Source organism: Rattus rattus, chromosome 1, assembly GCF_011064425.1.
Source record: "Rattus rattus isolate New Zealand chromosome 1, Rrattus_CSIRO_v1, whole genome shotgun sequence".
In the NCBI taxonomy this organism is placed as follows: Eukaryota; Metazoa; Chordata; class Mammalia; order Rodentia; family Muridae; genus Rattus; species Rattus rattus.
Genome location: NC_046154.1, coordinates 144,455,900 through 144,473,593, shown reverse-complemented (window position 1 = coordinate 144,473,593; position 17,694 = coordinate 144,455,900). Strand labels below are relative to the sequence as shown.

Below are 17,694 nucleotides of genomic sequence, written 5' to 3'. Positions count from 1 at the left end.
TTTTGTTTTTTTAAGCTAAGGTCTCTTACTGGCCTGGAACTTTCCAAGTAGGCTAGGTTAGCTGGCCAGGGAGCCCTAGAAATCCACTCATCTGTCTTCTGCATTGGTATATTAAACATGTGCCACTTTTTTTCTAACATAAGTTCTGGGGATTGAACTCAGGACTTCATGCTCACAGCAAGTGCCTTACTAATAGATTCATTCTCTCCTATGAGTGTGTGTGTGTGTGTTTATTTAAATATATTTTTTCTTTACCAATCTGACTTGTTATTATTCTGATGTGGTCAGGTATGTTTCTGTGGTGTAATTAATACATTTTTATGTTGCTTTCTTGCTTCTATTTTGGTCCCTTTTTTTTTCGTTTTTTTCCTTCAGAGCTGAGGACCGAACCCAGGGCCTTGAGCTTGCTAGGCAAGCACTCTACCACTGAGCTAAATCCCCAACCCCTCTATTTTGGTCCTTAATGATGAAAGAATACAAGCTATGAAATTAGAGGCAAAACTGATTACACAGCTTGTGACTGTCCCAGAACCAGATAATACAGTATTTTTATTGTTTTGTTTTAGTGGTGACTGGCATATATTACTGCTTTTTAGGTTTCGGGAAACAGCTTGTTTTACATTTAACTTCTTTGTTTATAAAGATAAATACAACTGTATGTAAGTGTACAGTTATACCTATAGAATTTAAAGATCTTGAGAGAGAAGTTGGCAGGGCATATATTTGACCTCATGTGTTTGCAGTGATGTATGATGAGTTTTTTTGGCTGCAGATTTGTCATTTCTGGTTTAGCTTATGTCTCCTACCTATCTTTACAGACATTAAATGAAAATTTTTGTAGTGTACACTTATTTTTTGAACTTTTTTTCTTCAAAACAACAAATCCCAAGTAGGCTGCTGTAGAAATGTTTAGACATAGAAAATAGCAAGGGTGTTATGAATCCCATGTACCTGTCACCTGGCTTCCACAATTACTAGTCCATTTCGACTTTCATCTCAGCTGGGCTGTTTAAGCTAATCTCATATATATAGTTTCAGAACTAAGTCCTTTTAGTATGTATATAAGTGTGAAATATTTTAAGCAGTGTTTAAATATCAAATGTTTTCTTTCAGTTCATTTGAGTCATGGAACCAAAGAATATCTTAAAAAAAGGGGGTTATTGTTGTTAAACATCTTAATTTTATTGATATTGTGTATAAAGTTGGTGTGTGTGTATATCTGTGTGTGTGTCTGTGTGTGTGAATGTGTCTGTGTGTGTCTGTGTGTGTCTGTCTGTGTGTGTGTGTAAGGGTGTCATATTCCATACCTGGTTGTTCATTTGTGGTCAGCAATCAAGTCTTTCCTTTCCCCTTGGGTCCCGGCATTGGTTGGGACATATATATGTAGGTCTCCCACTCTTGTTGTCAGACTTGTTTGTTAAGCACTTTTCATATGCTCAGTCATCGTGCCAGCCCAGAGACAGGTATAGACTAAGTATCATATGCCTGAAATATTTGGAACCAGAAGCATTCCAGTCCTTGGAACACTGTGCATATACATCATGATCTATTTGACTCAAGTCAAAAATTCATTTGTGTGTCCTACCTGCCTTAAACACATCACCTGCAGATAATTTCATATAATCTCCTTAAGTAATATTATAGTAACATGAAGTAATTTTTAAGTTAAATGAAGCCAGTTTCATAGTGTGGAGTCTTCTACTAGTGGCATTATTTTGTGCTGAGGAAACTTTCAGGTTTTGGCACAGTATGGATTTTGGATTGTTGGATTAGAGGTGCTAAGAACCTGTATATTCTTTAATACACTGCATGTGGATTTTGAGAAACATGCAGTCATGTATCAACCCCAATAAAAATACAGAATATCTTTCATGAGTCCGGATTTTTAGCCAACCCCCATTTCCCAGTCCCTATAAACTGACAACCATGGATTTGAATTCATTTATTTTCCTTTTTTATATTGCTGCATTAAGGTAACTTTTTGTGCATGGTTGTTTTGCTTAGAATAGGTGTTGGTAAATTAGCCTGAGGCTCATGTCGCATCTGTTGCCTTGTGAGATTTTGTTGGCATGTAGCCATATTCCTGTCTACAGTACAGCACTACCTTACCGTCCACTGTAATCAAAATGTCATAACAGGGTCCTTTAGAGAGAAAAGCCTTTTTATTTTGTTTTTAATTATATAAAGGATTTTTATTTTTGCACACGGAAGTCAAATGTCTATGGTCTATGTTCTGGTAAATAGCCTTCCTACTAGGAAAGTCCTGAGGCTGTATAGGACACAACGTGGCAGGAAACAGATAATGAATGCGTCTTATTTCTGTTTTAGTGTACATTGGCAGGTATCAGTAGTTGATTTCATTGTCATTGCTGAATAATATTTCATTGATTGAATCTATCACATTAAAACATTAATAATAGGGGCTGGAGAGATGACTCAGCTGTTGATTGGGCATGCTTTTTGCTCTTACAGAGGATCAAAGTTCATTTTCCACACCGACTTTGGGCAGCTCACAGTCCTATAACTCCAACTCCAGGGAAGCTTTTTTTGCCATGCTTTTCTGGCCTCTGCAAGCACCCTTATACATGGAATATGAGGTCACAGACATGCACGCATGCACACGCTTTTTAAAAAAGATCTCAACCCAAAGACATTTGAACTGTTTTCATTTTTTAGTTACTATGAATCTAGCCCTGTAAACATTTATCATGTATGTACAGGCTTTGTGTTCATGTAAGCTTTTCTTTTTTCATCCTTCCTTCTCTCCTTTCCTCCTCCTTTTCCTCCATCATCATTATTATCATTATCATTGTTATTATTTTGAGATGTCCTGAACTGACACTATAGACTGGGCTGGCCTTGAATTCAAAGGTCTGTCTGCTTCTGCCTCTCCAGTGCTGGGATTAAAGGCTTGGGCCACTACACCTGGCTTCATGTAAGTTTTTCATTTCAGTTTGGTAAACACTTAAATGAAATATATGGTCATATGGTGAGTATTCTTTATCTTTATAAGAAACTTCTATGCCTGGGGAAATGACTCCATTGGTGTAAAGTGCCTGCTACCTAAGAGTGGGGATCTGAGTCCAGATCCCCAGCACTCATGTAAAGGCAGAGCATGGTGGCATGTGCCTAAAGTCCCAGCAGAGACAAAAGTGTTCCTGCAGCTGGCTGCTCAGCCAGCCTTGCCAAATCAGTGAGCTGTGGGATCAGTAGAAGGAATCCTGTGGGGAATGAGAGGAAGATAATCAATGCTGACCTCTGGCTTCCACATGCACACATATGCACACACTCAGCCACCATGAACATATACATATATAGCATTCACACATACATTCATACACAAATACTCTCACTCATAGAAATTTCCATATTATTTTCCAATGCAATTAGACCATTTTTCTTTTCTATTAGAGCTATATGAAAGTTCCATTTGTTTTAGGTTTGTTATTGGCATTTGGTAGTGTCATTTGTATGTGCATGTGCTTGTGTGTGTATGGGTATGTGTTCATGCATGTGGAGACCAGAGGACAACTACTTGCCAAATGTTGTTCCTCAAGAGTTGCCTACGTTGATTTTTGAGATAGGGCCTCTCACTAGCCTACAGTTCACAGTTCATTCAATAGCTAAGCTAGCTGGCCTGTGATCCTTCTGTCTCTGGCTGGGATTACAAGAGCATACCACCATTCCTGGCTCTTTTACATGGGTTCTTTTTTCTTTTTTTCTTTCTTTTTTTTTTTTTTTTTTGTGATAGGGTTTCTCTGTGTAATAGACGGGCTCCTGGACTTGATTTGTGGACCAGACTGGTCTTGAGCTCACAGAGATCCACTTAACCTCTGCCTCCCGAGCACTGGGATTAAAGGTGTATACCACAATGCCCAGCTTAAGTGAAGTTATTATTTTAAATTACGTATATGTGTATGGGTCTGTGGATGTGAGTGCAGATTATTCAAATCCCCTGGAATTAGGATTATTGGCAGTTGTGAGACACCAATAAGGGTTTGGGAATCAAATTCTGGTGCTCTTGCAAGGGCAATTCTCACTCTTAATCACTGAGCCTTCTTTCCAGCTCCAGTTGTCTTTTGGTTTGGCTTGGTTTGATTTTGAGACAGGGTCTCACTGTGTAACTCTAGCTGGCTTGGAACTTGCTTAGAGAACTGTCTGGCTCTCTAACACTGAGATGCAGCTGTACCATTTGAGGTTTTGTTCATAAAACAAAACAAAAAAATCTTTTCATAGGTTTATAGCATTAGCCCACTGTGGTTTACTTGCATTGCTCCAGTAAAGTGATGTTGAATATCCTTTGATGTATTTCTTTTTTTTTTTATGTGTTTTATGTATGCGTCATTGATGAGTGTTTAGCAAATTTTTTTCTTATAGTCTATAACTTGTTTTTTCATTCTCTTGATATCTTTTGAATATGTAAATTTTAAAATTTAGATAAAATCCAATTTTATAATTTTTCCTTTTATACTTCATGCTTTTTCTTTTCAACCCAAGGTCACAAATATTTTATACTCTGTTTTATTCTATAAGTTTTATAGTTTTAGATTTTTATATTTATTTTCAGGTATACTTTGGATATTAATATGAAAAATGCCATAAGTAAGCTGGGTGGTAGTGATGTATGCTTTTAATCCCAGCAAGTGGTATACAGGGATAGGCTTTGTGAGAGTTTGAGGCCACCTCGTCTACAGAACTAGTTCTGGGACAGGGCTACACAAAGAAACTTTCTCAAAAAACAAAAAAAGAAAGAAAGGAAGGAAGGAAAAGGAAAATGAAAAGTTATAAGTATAAAAGGAAGCTAATTTTTAATGGATATTTTTTTATTTACATTTCAAATGTTATCCCCTTTCCTAGTTTCCTATCCATAAAACCTCCTATCCCATCCCCTCTCCCACTGCTTCTATGAGGGGGTGTTCCCTCACTCACCCAGCCACCCCTTCCCGTCTCCCTGACATTCCCCTACACTGGGGTATCCAGCCCGAGGGTTTCTCCTCCCATTGATGCCCAAAAAGGCCATCCTCTGCTACATATGCAGCTGGAGCCATGAGTCTGTCTATGTGTACTCTTTGGATAGTGGTTTAGTCCTTGGGAGCTCTGGTTGGTTGGTATTGTTGTTCTTATGGGGTTGCAAACCCCTTCAGCTCCTTCAATCCATTCTCTAACTCCCCCAGTGGGGGCCCCATTCTCTGTTCAATGGTTGGCTGTGAGCATCCGCCTCTGTATTTGTCATGCTCTGGCAGAGCCTCTCAGGAGACAGCTATATCAGGCTCCTGTCAGCATGCACTTTTTGGCATCAGCAATATTGTCTGGGTTTGGTGGCTGTATGTATATGGGCTGGATCTCCAGGTGGGACAGTCTTTGGATGGCCTTTCCTTCAGTCTCTGCTCTAAACTTTGTCTCCATATTTCCTTCTATGAGTAATTTTGTTTCCCCTTCTAGGAAAGACTAAAGCATTCTTGAGCTTCATGTGGTCTGTGGTTTGTATCTTGGGTAATCTGAGCTTTTGTGCTAATATCCACTTATTAGTGAGTGCATGCCATGTGTGTTTTTCTATGATTGGGTTACCTCACTCAGGATGATATTTTCTAGTTCCATCCATTTGCCTAAGAATTTCATGAAGTCATTGTTTTTGATAACTGAGTAGTACTCCATTGTATAAATGTACCACATCTTCTGTATACATTCCTCTGTTGAAGGGCATCTGGGTTCTTTTCAGCTTCTGACTATTATAAATTAGGCTGCTGTGAACATAGTGGAGCATGTGTCCTTGTTATATGTTGGAGCATTTTTTTTGGGTATATGCTTAGGAGTGGTATAGCTGGGTCCTCAGGCAGTACTATGTCCAATTTTCTGAGGAACCTCCAGACTGATTTCCAGAATGGTTGTACCAGCTTGCAATCCCACCAACAATGGAGGAGTGTTCCTTTTTCTCCACATCCAGATGCCAGCATCTGTTGTCACCTGAGTTTTTGATTTTAGCCATTCTGACTGGTATGAGGTGGATGTTTTGATTTGCATTTTCCTGATGACCAAGGATATTGAACATTTCTTTAGGTGCTTCTCAGCCATTTGATATTCCTCAGTTGAGAATTCTTTGTTTAGCTCTGTACCCTTTTTTAAATAGGGTTATTTGATTCTTTGGAGTCTAACTTCTTGAATTCTTTGTATATATTGTATATTAGCCCTCTGTCAGTTGTAGGATTGGTAAAGATCTTTTCCTAATCTGTTGGTTGCCGTTTTGTCCTAATGACAATATCCTTTGCCTTACAGAAGTTTTGCAATTTTATGAAGATCCATTTGTCTCTTCTCAATCTTAGAGCATAAGCCATTGGTGTTCTGTTCAGGAAACTTTCCCCGGTGCCCATGTGTTTGAGGCTCTTCCCCACTTTCTCCTTTGTTAGTTTGAGTGTATCTAGTTTTTTGTGGAGATCCAAGATCCAGTTGGACTTAAGCTTTGTACAGGGTGATAAGAATGGATGGATTTGCGTTTGTCTATATGCTGACCATCAGTTGAACCAGCACCATTTGTTGAAAATGCCGTCTTTTTTCCATTGGATGGTTTTAGCTCCTTTGTCAAAGATTAAGTGATCATAGGTGTGTGGGTTCATTTCTGAGTCTTCAATTCTATTCCATTGATCTACCTACCTCTTTGTACCAATATCATACAGTTTCTTATCACTATTGCTCTGTAATAGAGCTTGAGGTCAGGGATGGTGATCCCCCCAGAAGTTCTTTAATTGTTGAGAATAGTTTTCGCTATCCTGGGTTTTTTGTTATTCCAAATAATTTGCTAATTGCTCTTTTTAACTTTATAAAGAATTGAGTTGGAATTTTGATGGGGATTGCATTGAATCTGTAGATTGTTTTCCACAAGATGGCCATTTTTACAATATTAATCCATGAGCATGGGAGATCTTTCTTCTGAGATCTTCAATTTCTTTCTTTAGAGACTTGAAGTTCTTTTGATATTGCTTGGTTAGAGTCACACCAAGGGATTTTATATTATTTGGGACTATTGTAAAGGGTGTCATTTCCCTAATTTCTTTCTCTGCCTGTTTATCCTTTGAGTAGAGGAATACTACTGATTTGTTTGAGTTCATTTTATATCCAGCCACTTTTGCTGAAGTTGTTTATCAGGTTTAGGCATTCTTTGGTGGCATTTTTGGGTCACATTTTTAGGGTATACTATCTACAAATAGTGATATTTTGACTTCTTCCTTTACAATTTGTCTCCCTTTGACCTCCTTTTGTTTTCTGATTGCTCTGGCTAGGACTTTGAGTACTGTATTGAATAGGTAGGGAGAGAGAGGGCAGCCTTGTGTATCTAGTCCCTGATTTTAGCGGGATTGAAGAAGCTAATTTTTTGATGAGTTGCAAAAGCATAAATCAAGATTTGTTCTTAATTGTGGATGTTCATTTGTTCTTGTACTATTAAAAAGCCTATATTTCATCCATTGGATTATTCTGATGCCTTCTCAAAAATTAGTTAACAAGTTATATATTTGAAAAGTATAAATTATACCATATGCAAATATCCCACAGTAAATTTGCTTTAAAAGTCACTTGAAGCCAAGTGTGGTGACATAAACTTATAATCATAGCTACTTAAGAAGCTGAGACACTCAGGAAGTTGAGGCAAGAAATTATTACAAGTTCAAGGTCTATCTGGGAAACTTAGCAAGACTTTATCTAAAATAAAGAAAGGGTTGGAAATGTAGTTTAGTGGTAGAACACTTGCATGCATAAATGTGTAAGACTCTGGGTCCAACTTTTAGTATTGCCAAATTACCCAAACCAAACAACTCAAGCAATTAACTATTTTATATATACAATTTCCCCTTCTAGGAAAGACTAATATATATATGTGTGTGTGTGTGGAGGGGGAGGAGTGGTCTAATTCTAGAGTTTCTGTTTTGTCTTTGTTTTTCTAATGTCATGACTTGATTATTGTATTTTTATAGTGATTCTTGAAATAAATCACTGAATATTCCTTTGACCCCCAAATGTTGTTTGGGTACTTCTGGTCCTTGTTTAGCTGCACAAGCTTTAGGATCAGGTTGTTTATTTCAACAACAAAATAATCTCATGGGATTTTTTTTTTTACTGTTATTTCATTGAATGTATAGACAAATCAGAAATATCTGATAGATTAACAAATACCGTTTCATAATTTATGAAAATGTTTCTCCATTTACTCTCTCTTACCCAGATTTTATAGTTTTTTTTTTTTTTTTTGGTTTTTTTTTTCGGGGCTGGGGACCGATTTTATAGTTTTAGTATACAGATATAGGTATTTTATTTTTGGACTTATTAATCCTGTTATTAAGAGATGCTTCTTAAAGTTGTTGTTTGTTGTTATTTTTCACTAGTGACTAGAAATAAAATTGACTTCCTGTGTTAATATTGTACCCTGTGACCTTGGTATTAATAATTAGCTCATAAATACTGACTTTTTAGTAGTTTGTTTCTCGATTGTGTAGGACAACATGGCCTTTGTAAATAAAAGATCTCTTCTTTTCACCTGTCTTTTATGTTTTTCTTACCTTATTGCGGTAGCTAAGACTTTGAGTTCAATATTGAATAGAAATGAAGACCATGATGGTGTCTCATCTTGGAGAAGTCTTCTGTCTTTTTCACGAGTATGTCTTATGCTGAGGACAGTCCCTTGCATTTCCTTATTTACTGACGGTTCCTATTAGGAATGAGTGCGGAGTCATGTCAAATGTTCCTTTTCATTTATGGAGATAATTGTGTTGTTTTTCACTGTTTGTTGAGAGGGTGAGTTACAGCAACTGACATTTATTTATTTTGAGATAGGGTCTTATGTAGCACTGACTGCCTTGGAACTCGCTAGGTAGAGCAGGCAGACCTCATACTCACAGAGATCCACTTGCCTGTGTTTCCCAAGAGCTAGGATGAAAGGCACACCCAGGAATTGATTTTTTAAAGTTACTTATTTTCAGTTTTTATTTTATGTGTATGAGTGCCTTGCTTGTGTGCATGTATGTATACCATGTGTTTTGAGGAGGCCAGAAGAGGTCATTGGATTTCTTTGTACTGGAGTTACAGATGACTGTGAAATATATTGTGGGTGCTGGGAACTGATTTTGGGTTTTCTGCAAGAACAGAAAGTTCTTTTAGCAGCTGAGCCATCCCTCCAGTCCCAATGAAACGCTCAGATATTTGACGATGCTTTGTGATTGTTCAAGATGAATAATGATCTTTAGTTTTCTCCTAATAACTGTTCGTTTAATCAGAGTTACTTTGACTTCCTAAAATGGATTTAAAAAATACTTCCTTTTGTTTTCTTCCTTTTGTTTTTAGATTTCATTCTCATTTGATAGATGATGCTAGGTAGAGTTGATTGATCAGCGAGGTCATTATGTTTAGAGTTTTCTTTATTGGACAGTTTTTTGCTTTTTTTTTTTTTTTTTTTTGGTTGTTTTTTTCGGAGCTGGGGATCGAACCCAGGGCCTTGAGCTTCCTAGGCAAGCGCTCTACCACTGAGCTAAATCCCCAACCCCATTGGACAGTTTTTTAAATAAAGGATTTATTTTATTTTATAATTTAAAATTTTTCTGTATATATTTCAGTGTGTGTATGCCATGTATGTAAGGGTGCTTTCCGAAGCTAGAAGAGACATTGGATCCCATGGGGCTGGAATTTTTGGGTGTTGGTCCACCTGATGTAGGTGATGGAATTGAAAGGAGAAAGCACACTGAGCTGTGAAGCCATGTCTCCATCCTCCTGTCAGGCAGGCTTTCACTGTGAACTTAGGTTCTAGAATATGTAGTACTCGTAAACTTATTTCTTCAACATGTCTGTTCATTTCTTCCAATTTGTCAAATGTAGTGGCATGGGGTTGTTTTACGATATTCCCTTGTTGTCCTTTAATGCCTAACAAGGCCTGTAGCCATTTCATTTCTGATGTTAGTCATTTGTGCATCCTCCCTCCATTTTGCTTCTGGTCTGGCTAATATTTGGTTTATCAGTTTTATTGGTATTTTTCAAAGAAACAACATTTGGATTCATAGGCTTTTCTCTTCCCTTTTGTTTGCTTTAGACAGGAGATATGGAGGAAGATAGAAAGCTAATTGGTTTTTGGTTCTAATTCTCTTGTGGGTATTTTTGTTGTTGTTTAAAAATAAAATATAATCAATATTGAAATTGTAAAATTTAAAGTGAAGCCTCACAGCTTCTGTTTTGAATACCTATTCTGACTTTACTTCATTAAGTTGTATTTTTATTTTCAAGTTTTTCTTTAATAATAAGGTTTGGATTTAAAGTTTCTTTTCCTTCTGGTTCTCTAAGTAGAAGCTTAGGCTATTATAATTTATTTTTGTTTTCTAGTTATAAGCATTATTTAAGATCTTGTTTTGTGTGTTTGTGTGTGCACATGTGAACATGCATGAGTCACTATACATGTGTATCAGGACACCTGTTGGAAGTTGACGCTCTCCTTCCACAGTGGGATCTAGGAATCAAACTCAGGCCATGCTTGTGCGGCTAGTGCTTTTATTATCGTGCAGGACCTGAAAATTTTTTTAAATGTTAGGTATAGAATTGAGAATTGAAATAAAAGTCTATTTTTAAAATGGCATTGAGACAACTGGATGCCCACATAAATGAAAGCAGGGAATAGTGGTGGAATATCGAGTCTCCTGGCAGTTTTTTCAGGCAGGCCTTGAACTCCTGATCCTCCTGCTGAGTGCTGGGATTCAAGGCATGACCACCATGCCTTTTTTTTTAAATAAGTAAATGGCCACTTAGATCTGACTTGCTGTGTTCTTTCTTTCATTTGTGTGGCTTGGTTGGGCCTGAGGATGTGCACAATGGAAGTTCCGTTTTCCTGAGCCACAGCTCTGGCAGCAGCTACAGTCTTTCTGTCAGTTAACTATGCCAGAAACATGCCAGGAGAAATTTCTACCTGGAGTTTTATTAATTCACATTTTTTCTACTATTGAAATTAATATTTGTTTGGAATTATAATTTTAATTTTAATAATTTTATTTATTACATTTTCTTATTGATTTACTTTTTTTTTTTTGGTTTTTTTTTTTTTGGGTTTTTTTTTTTTTTTTTTTTTTTTTTTTTTGTAATTCTGTTAAACTTTTTCTTTTTTTCAGTTAAACTTCTTTTCCTAACTTATATATTCCTCATTCTCCGGGAGAAGTACTTTAAGGTCTTACTGATGCTTTTTTTTATTTTTTGGTAGTAGACTCAATTATTTTCCAGCAAATGGTTTTTTGATGTATTCTTTTTCTTTCTATCTTTTCTTTCTTTTTTCTTCTTTTTTTGGTTTTTGGTAACAGGAGTTTCACTGTGTAGCCCTGTAGACAGAGCTGACCTCCAGCTCAGAGGATCTACCTGTATCTGCCTCCTGTGCTGGATTTAAAGGCATGCATTAACACTGGCCAGTTGCAAATCATTTTTTAAAAGTTGTTTGTCAGTTGCATTCAGAAATTTTGTTATTTTGGACATAAATATCTTTGCTATGCATTTGATAGCATTGTAAACAAGATCTTAACGGAAATATCTTTCTTTTCTTTAGGCATGGCTGATGGCAAACATTGTACTTTTCCACATCTACCTGGCAAAACCTTTGTTTATAATGCTTCTGAAGATAGACTGGAGTTGTGTGTCGATGCTGCAGGACATTTCCCCATTGGTCCTGATGTTGAAGATTTAGTTAAAGAGGCTGTAAGTCAGGTTCGAGCAGAGGCTACTACAAGAAGTAGGGAATCAAGCCCTTCACATGGGTTATTAAAACTAGGTAGTGGTGGAGTAGTGAAAAAGAAATCTGAGCAACTTCACAATGTAACTGCCTTTCAGGGGAAGGGCCATTCTCTAGGAACTGCATCCAGTAACCCGCACATGGATCCCAGAGCTAGGGAAACTCTGGCTGTAAGAAAGCATAATACAGGGACAGATTTTAGTAATAGTTCCATTAAAACAGAGCCTCCTGTGTTCACAGCTGCTTCTAGTAATAGTGAGCTTATTCGAATAGCTCCTGGAGTGGTAACAATGAGAGATGGTAGGCAGATTGATCCCGATGTGGTTGAGGCCCAGCGAAAAAAATTGCAGGAAATGGTTTCTTCTATTCAGGCATCAATGGACAAGCACTTGCGGGATCAAAGTACGGAGCAAACACCATCTGATCTTTCTCAAAGAAAAGTAGAAGCTGTGAGTTCTTCTGTGAGGCCTGGGAATCTTCAGACTGGCTTGCCTGAATCTTTTTCTTTAACTGGTGGCACTGAGAATTTGAATACTGAAACAACTGATAGTCGTGTAGCAGATGTACTGGGAGCAGCATTTGCCACAAGGTCAAAAGCACAAAAAGAAAATTCCATGGAGGAACCTGAAGAGATGGATAGTCAAGATGCTGAGACAACTAACACAACTGAGCCGATGGATCACTCTTGATTTAATTTAGAGGCTAATAAAGGCAGATGTTTATTGTGAATATGTAATATTTGTTGGCTGGGCCACATAACTTGAGTAGTCATTAAAAATCTTGTACGTATATAATTCAAAGATTATATCTTGTTATTCAGTGCATGATAGCAAGTGTGTGATTGGCAATAGCTTTTAATATACTGCTGCCCAGGCTGGCTCTGAATTCTTGTAAATTAGTTTAGATCTTTTGAAAGGGTTTATTCCATGTATGTGGTTCATTGGAAGTTCTTTGTCATTTTTAATTCCATGAAAGTCTTAATTTTCAGACATGAAAATTCTCTTGCTAAATATTTGGTTTCTGCAGAGACCAGAATTGGAGAGGAAATGACAGTTGGTACACGTTGTCATCAAGGTAGCCATCCTACATTTCATGAGAATGTTGATTTCAAGTTTACCTGAACTAAATGTATCTTAAAATACATAAAATACTTTGACTACTTAAAAGTTATAACGTTATAGAGACAGCTATTGTTGGCAAAAATATTTTGACAGTTGAGAGTGACACATTTTCCCGAGTTGAGCCGAGTTGGGGAGAAGTATCTACCCTAGTATGATAAAGTCGGTGTGACTCAGTCCGTTGGTCAGAGCCAGTATGGCTAGTTCTATGCTCTTGTTGATAATATGTTGCCATTATTTTTTTAATCTTGGCCTTGTCAAGTTCCACCTATTATTTTTTAAATCTTACATAAAAGAGAATGGCATTTTGTTCTAGAATATTTAAAAATAATGGTAGCAGTAGTTAATTTCTAACTTTCAGAGTATGTCAGAGTCACAGAGAATTTATCTGTATGAATGGTTCTATAGTTTTGACACAGTGGTATGTAAGCCTGTATATGCTAAATGTGTCTAAGCCCCTTTCAACCAAAAATGTTTTCCTTTTTTCTTAGAGTCCGTAAGATTTTTTTTTGTCCGCTTCACTTGAGTTTGGATGCATAGTTTGTTCCAACATACCATTAGCATCTGCTTAAATAGTGCATTCATTAACTCTTCCGTGCCAGTTTCCTCCTCCAAGCAGCTTTGTGCTTATTTAGTAAACACAGTGTATATTCCTGAGATTGGTACTGGACTATTGTATTCTGTTCTGTAGACTTGTATTTGTAAGTGTATTTCAGTCCATCATCTTCCTTCATTTACTGAAATTAAGTTGAATTTGAATGAACGAATGACAAATGTATGTTAATATAATCTCTTAGAGCATTCAAAGCCTGGCTGTCTCTGTTTGCACATGTAACAGATGCAGAACTGTTTGTAATTCTACAAAAGTGTATGCCCGAAAATACATTATCAGGTGTTTAAAAATCTCTTCCTGTTCATTCAAAAGGGATGTTGTACTTTAACTTTTTCTAGATAAGGAGGTTTTGTCTTTTTTTCCTGTGACAGTATCTTTAACTGAGTCTACAGACTGATTAACCCACTTTGTTGAATGAGGAAGGAAGGAGAATCTAGACGTTTAAAAGTGTAGCTGAGGTTAAGATAATGTACACCACTACACACACACCTGGATTAGTGTTTATCATATCATACTTTGAAATATTTTATCTCCACTCATCCATTTATATTAAAGTACCAGGAAAATTTATAGCTTTTATATTCCATACTAATTTTGCATGAAGTAAGATTGCTACCAAATTCTTAACAATTAGCTGTGCTTTAAATAAAGAAAAAAATCCCTCCCAAGCCCTTCACTAACCACTATTAATTATTTTAGCCTAGTCAACTATTGCAATACTCTTCTTTAAATTTTTTTTCCTGGTTTAAGTACAAGAAAACTGCTCAATAAGCAGAACGTGTTCTGCTTCAAATAAATTATATAATCACCCTACTTTAACAGATGGTATTTGAAGTTAATAACTGGCAGGATCTCAAAGTAGCGATATCAGAAACAAATTTTGTTTTTCCCAGACACTGTTTTACTATATAGCCTTGGCTGGCCTGGAGGTCACTAAATAGACTAGGCTGGCCTTAAAGAGAGATCTGCCTGCCTCTGCCTCCCAAGTGTTGGGACTAGAAAGCATACACTACCATGCCTGGCTAGAGACAAATTATCTCCTATTAAATACCTGAATTTAGTGTAAATTATACACATGTGAACGTTAGAAGATGGATTTAAATCTGACAATACTGCATTGTCTCTAGTGACAGTAGTGGTATTTAGGGTTAGAAGCTTAATTGGGTATAAATAACAGTTTGGGTTCTCCCTAGATAGAAAACACAGACAAACCAACCAACAACCAAACAAACAGGTTTGAGAATATATCAGAATTCTTGAACATATTTTAAATCAGTTGAGATTTGAATGGAATTATTAGTGGTTTGGGGTAAGTTTTGAGAGGGTTTGTTTTAAACACCACTCGTGTATTTATGTGAGTGTAGATGCTTTTTTATTGTTATGAGACCACTGTGCTGCACCAGTGGAGCACAATAGCTTGTGATCTCCAGTAAAAATGGTTTTTTAGCCCTAGATGTAACATAACTAATTCAAACCTATTCAGTTCTATTTGCAGTGTTCACTGAAGACTGAAGTAATATTGTAAATATTTTTCTTCAGTAATCCATTTTGTAATCATACCAAGTTTGAGTTGATGACCCGAAGTCCAGGCAATTGAAGGTAGTGTATGTCCAGAAAGCTGGTAATGAACAGTTGCTCGAGTTGAAGGAACCAAGACACTGCCAAGTATTATGAATAGTATACAATTAGCTCCAAGGGAACGGTCACTCAGGAACGAAAGAGCAAGCCGAGACTGCCCATTCGTCTCCCACTCCTTAAACTATGTTTCAGGTGTTTATTGGAAATTATTAGGAAAGAGGCCTGAGAAATTTAGCAAATGCTAGTATTCGAAGTGCTTTATACCTTCCTATGGTTTTAGTTTTGTTTTTATAATTAAGCTCTACTGCTGCAGTGGAGACAGCATCCTGGAGTCACTTGTGAGACTAGCCCCAGGTCTGACAGGGACTTAGTGCCATTGTTTTAAGGATCATATTCTCTGCATATTAACAATGTCTTACATAGGGTCTCTTACCTCAGGGAAGACAATTGACTAGCAACTCCTGTTATTGACAGGGTTTGGAGAACTACTTTGACATATCCCATGTTAGCTACCAAATGCAAAAAAGTATTATTTTATGTAGTTACTCGCTGTCTGCTACTGAACATTTCTCTTGATATTTAGGACCCTATTATTAAGTTACATTTAGGTATGAAATAAACTTCTAGGTTCTGTCATTAGTTATACTTCATCTTGTCACTGTAGTGATATTATATTTTTTTTTTAAATTTCAGAACATTAATACAGTTTTGTCCTCAAACAGTATTTCCAACAGTCAGTTTAATTGGCCCAAACTTAAATACTCAAATACAAACAAATCTTGAGAATTTTATTTTTCTTGCTTTTTTAAAATGGATCTCAAAGCAAGGTCTCCACCTTAAGATTCTTATAAAATCAGAGCCCTTGCAAAATTGGTTTAAATTCCACTCATTTTAACATAGATTTGAAGTTAAACTTTTTATAACATAAGTAGATGGATATTCTAGGTTGGCTAGCTGTTCTGCTTTCCAAGACCTTAGCAAACTTGTACAACACAGAGGCTCTTCACAACTAGACTATTTTTTTCAAACAAGAACAACTCATGAAAATAGGCCATAGTAGTAAAATGTATTTAAGGAATAAAGTAACAAAGGGGAGATAGATCACTAATGTCACAGAGTTAATTGCAAGTTCTGCCATTCTTTGAGATGCCAAGTGTTTCAATTCATATTTAATGATACTCAAATCGTGGAAATTTTAACGTTTGTTCCAAAAATAGCAGAAACTGTAAAAAAAAATTGTGAATTATTGGAGAAAATACCATTACTTGTATACCGGACATTTAAAGTTTTCAATTATGGAGTTGACATGTTTTGTAGTATAATAATACAATGACTATTCTCTTGTAAAACAAAAGGAAAAACTAGTAAAGACAAAGTTTTAGTTGATGTTATTTGCTTGTATCAATTACTAGTATTTTAAAATTTAAGGTATTGCAAACTTTCCTTTAGAATGCAGAAACCCTTCCTGGAGCCTTTATGCCTGTTGTAGAGCAATAAAGGACTGAAAAGCTTATCAGTATTTTCAGGTTTGTTTGACTTTAAGTATTAGTGCTAAAAATTGGAGAGTATCCTTTTTGGAGGGAAATGCTACTTAGACTAAAATGAAGCCGTAATAGTATAAATATTTAGGCAAAAAGCTAGCAAGTACTTAACTTGGCAGTGAAGTAGTATAGATGCTGTGCCATCCACAAGGCAGCAGCTGTTAGACATCACTTTCTGGCTTCATGATTGTTTGTATATATTATGATTGAGAGTGAATTAATTGGTAACAGTGTAACAGTAGTGTTCTTGAGCACACTTCACTGTACAGTATTTGAAATTTTATATTAATAGTAAACTAAATTAATATATTACTGATTCCACCTCAACTTCACCTTGGCTTTTTTTTTAAAGTAATGTTCTTTAGTTTCCTTTTAATTAGACTTTAGTGCATGAGCAATTAGTTCAGTTTATAATAAAATTTTTAGCATAATAAAGTTGTTTTTAAAACTTATATGTGAATTATACAGGAACTACAGTTCTTAATGCAGGTTTTAATATTTGATGAAACATCCAATTATAAAAAATAAGCAAAGTTTCTTTAGAAATTTGGGTCATGTAATGCTTACTAAATATTTCAAAACAAGGTATGTTCTAATCAATTTGCTTTTGAGAAGGTACTAGTGATGATGAGCCTAAGAAGGGAAAATACAGAAAACAGCAGTAAAGTCCTCATAGCTCACCACTGAACTATCCACTTTGATTTATTATCCATTAGATCACAGTAGGCCGTTTATCTCAGTGGTTAGAATGCCCTAGACTCTAGACTCAGGTCCAAGTCAAGCATACAACCTACTGTGTACCTCTGTTTCACCTCTTCTTGGGAGGGTGGTAATGGCATTTATCCCTAGAGCTGTGAGGATTGAAGAGTTACTACCTGAACACTAAAACCATGCCTGGCACGATGTACACTCAAATACTCGATGTGGCTAGTATGCTTTTAAAGTTCAGCTGCCACTGACGTGTAATACAGCCTTACGTGTAGGGCATGTATCTTAGATCTAAACCAATGAGTAGAAACTGGATGTTTTTACAAATAGGATTTCTGTGAGGGCTTAATCTCATGAACCACCAAGAACCTGGAAAACTGACACTGCTGTATGATGGAT

The 17,694-nt window shown here is 36.4% G+C and overlaps 1 protein-coding gene across 1 annotated transcript in view; it reads left to right on the top strand.

The window, feature by feature from the left end:
* Vcpip1 (valosin containing protein interacting protein 1) overlaps positions 1-16,565 on the top strand; it is a 30,821-nt gene extending 14,256 nt beyond the window's left edge. The window contains exon 3 of the mRNA XM_032906572.1: positions 11,555-16,565. Coding sequence (XP_032762463.1) covers positions 11,555-12,426 — 872 coding nt within the window. The 3' untranslated portion in view covers positions 12,427-16,565. The remainder of the gene's footprint in view (positions 1-11,554) is intronic.
* Positions 16,566-17,694: the final 1,129 nt, after the last annotated feature.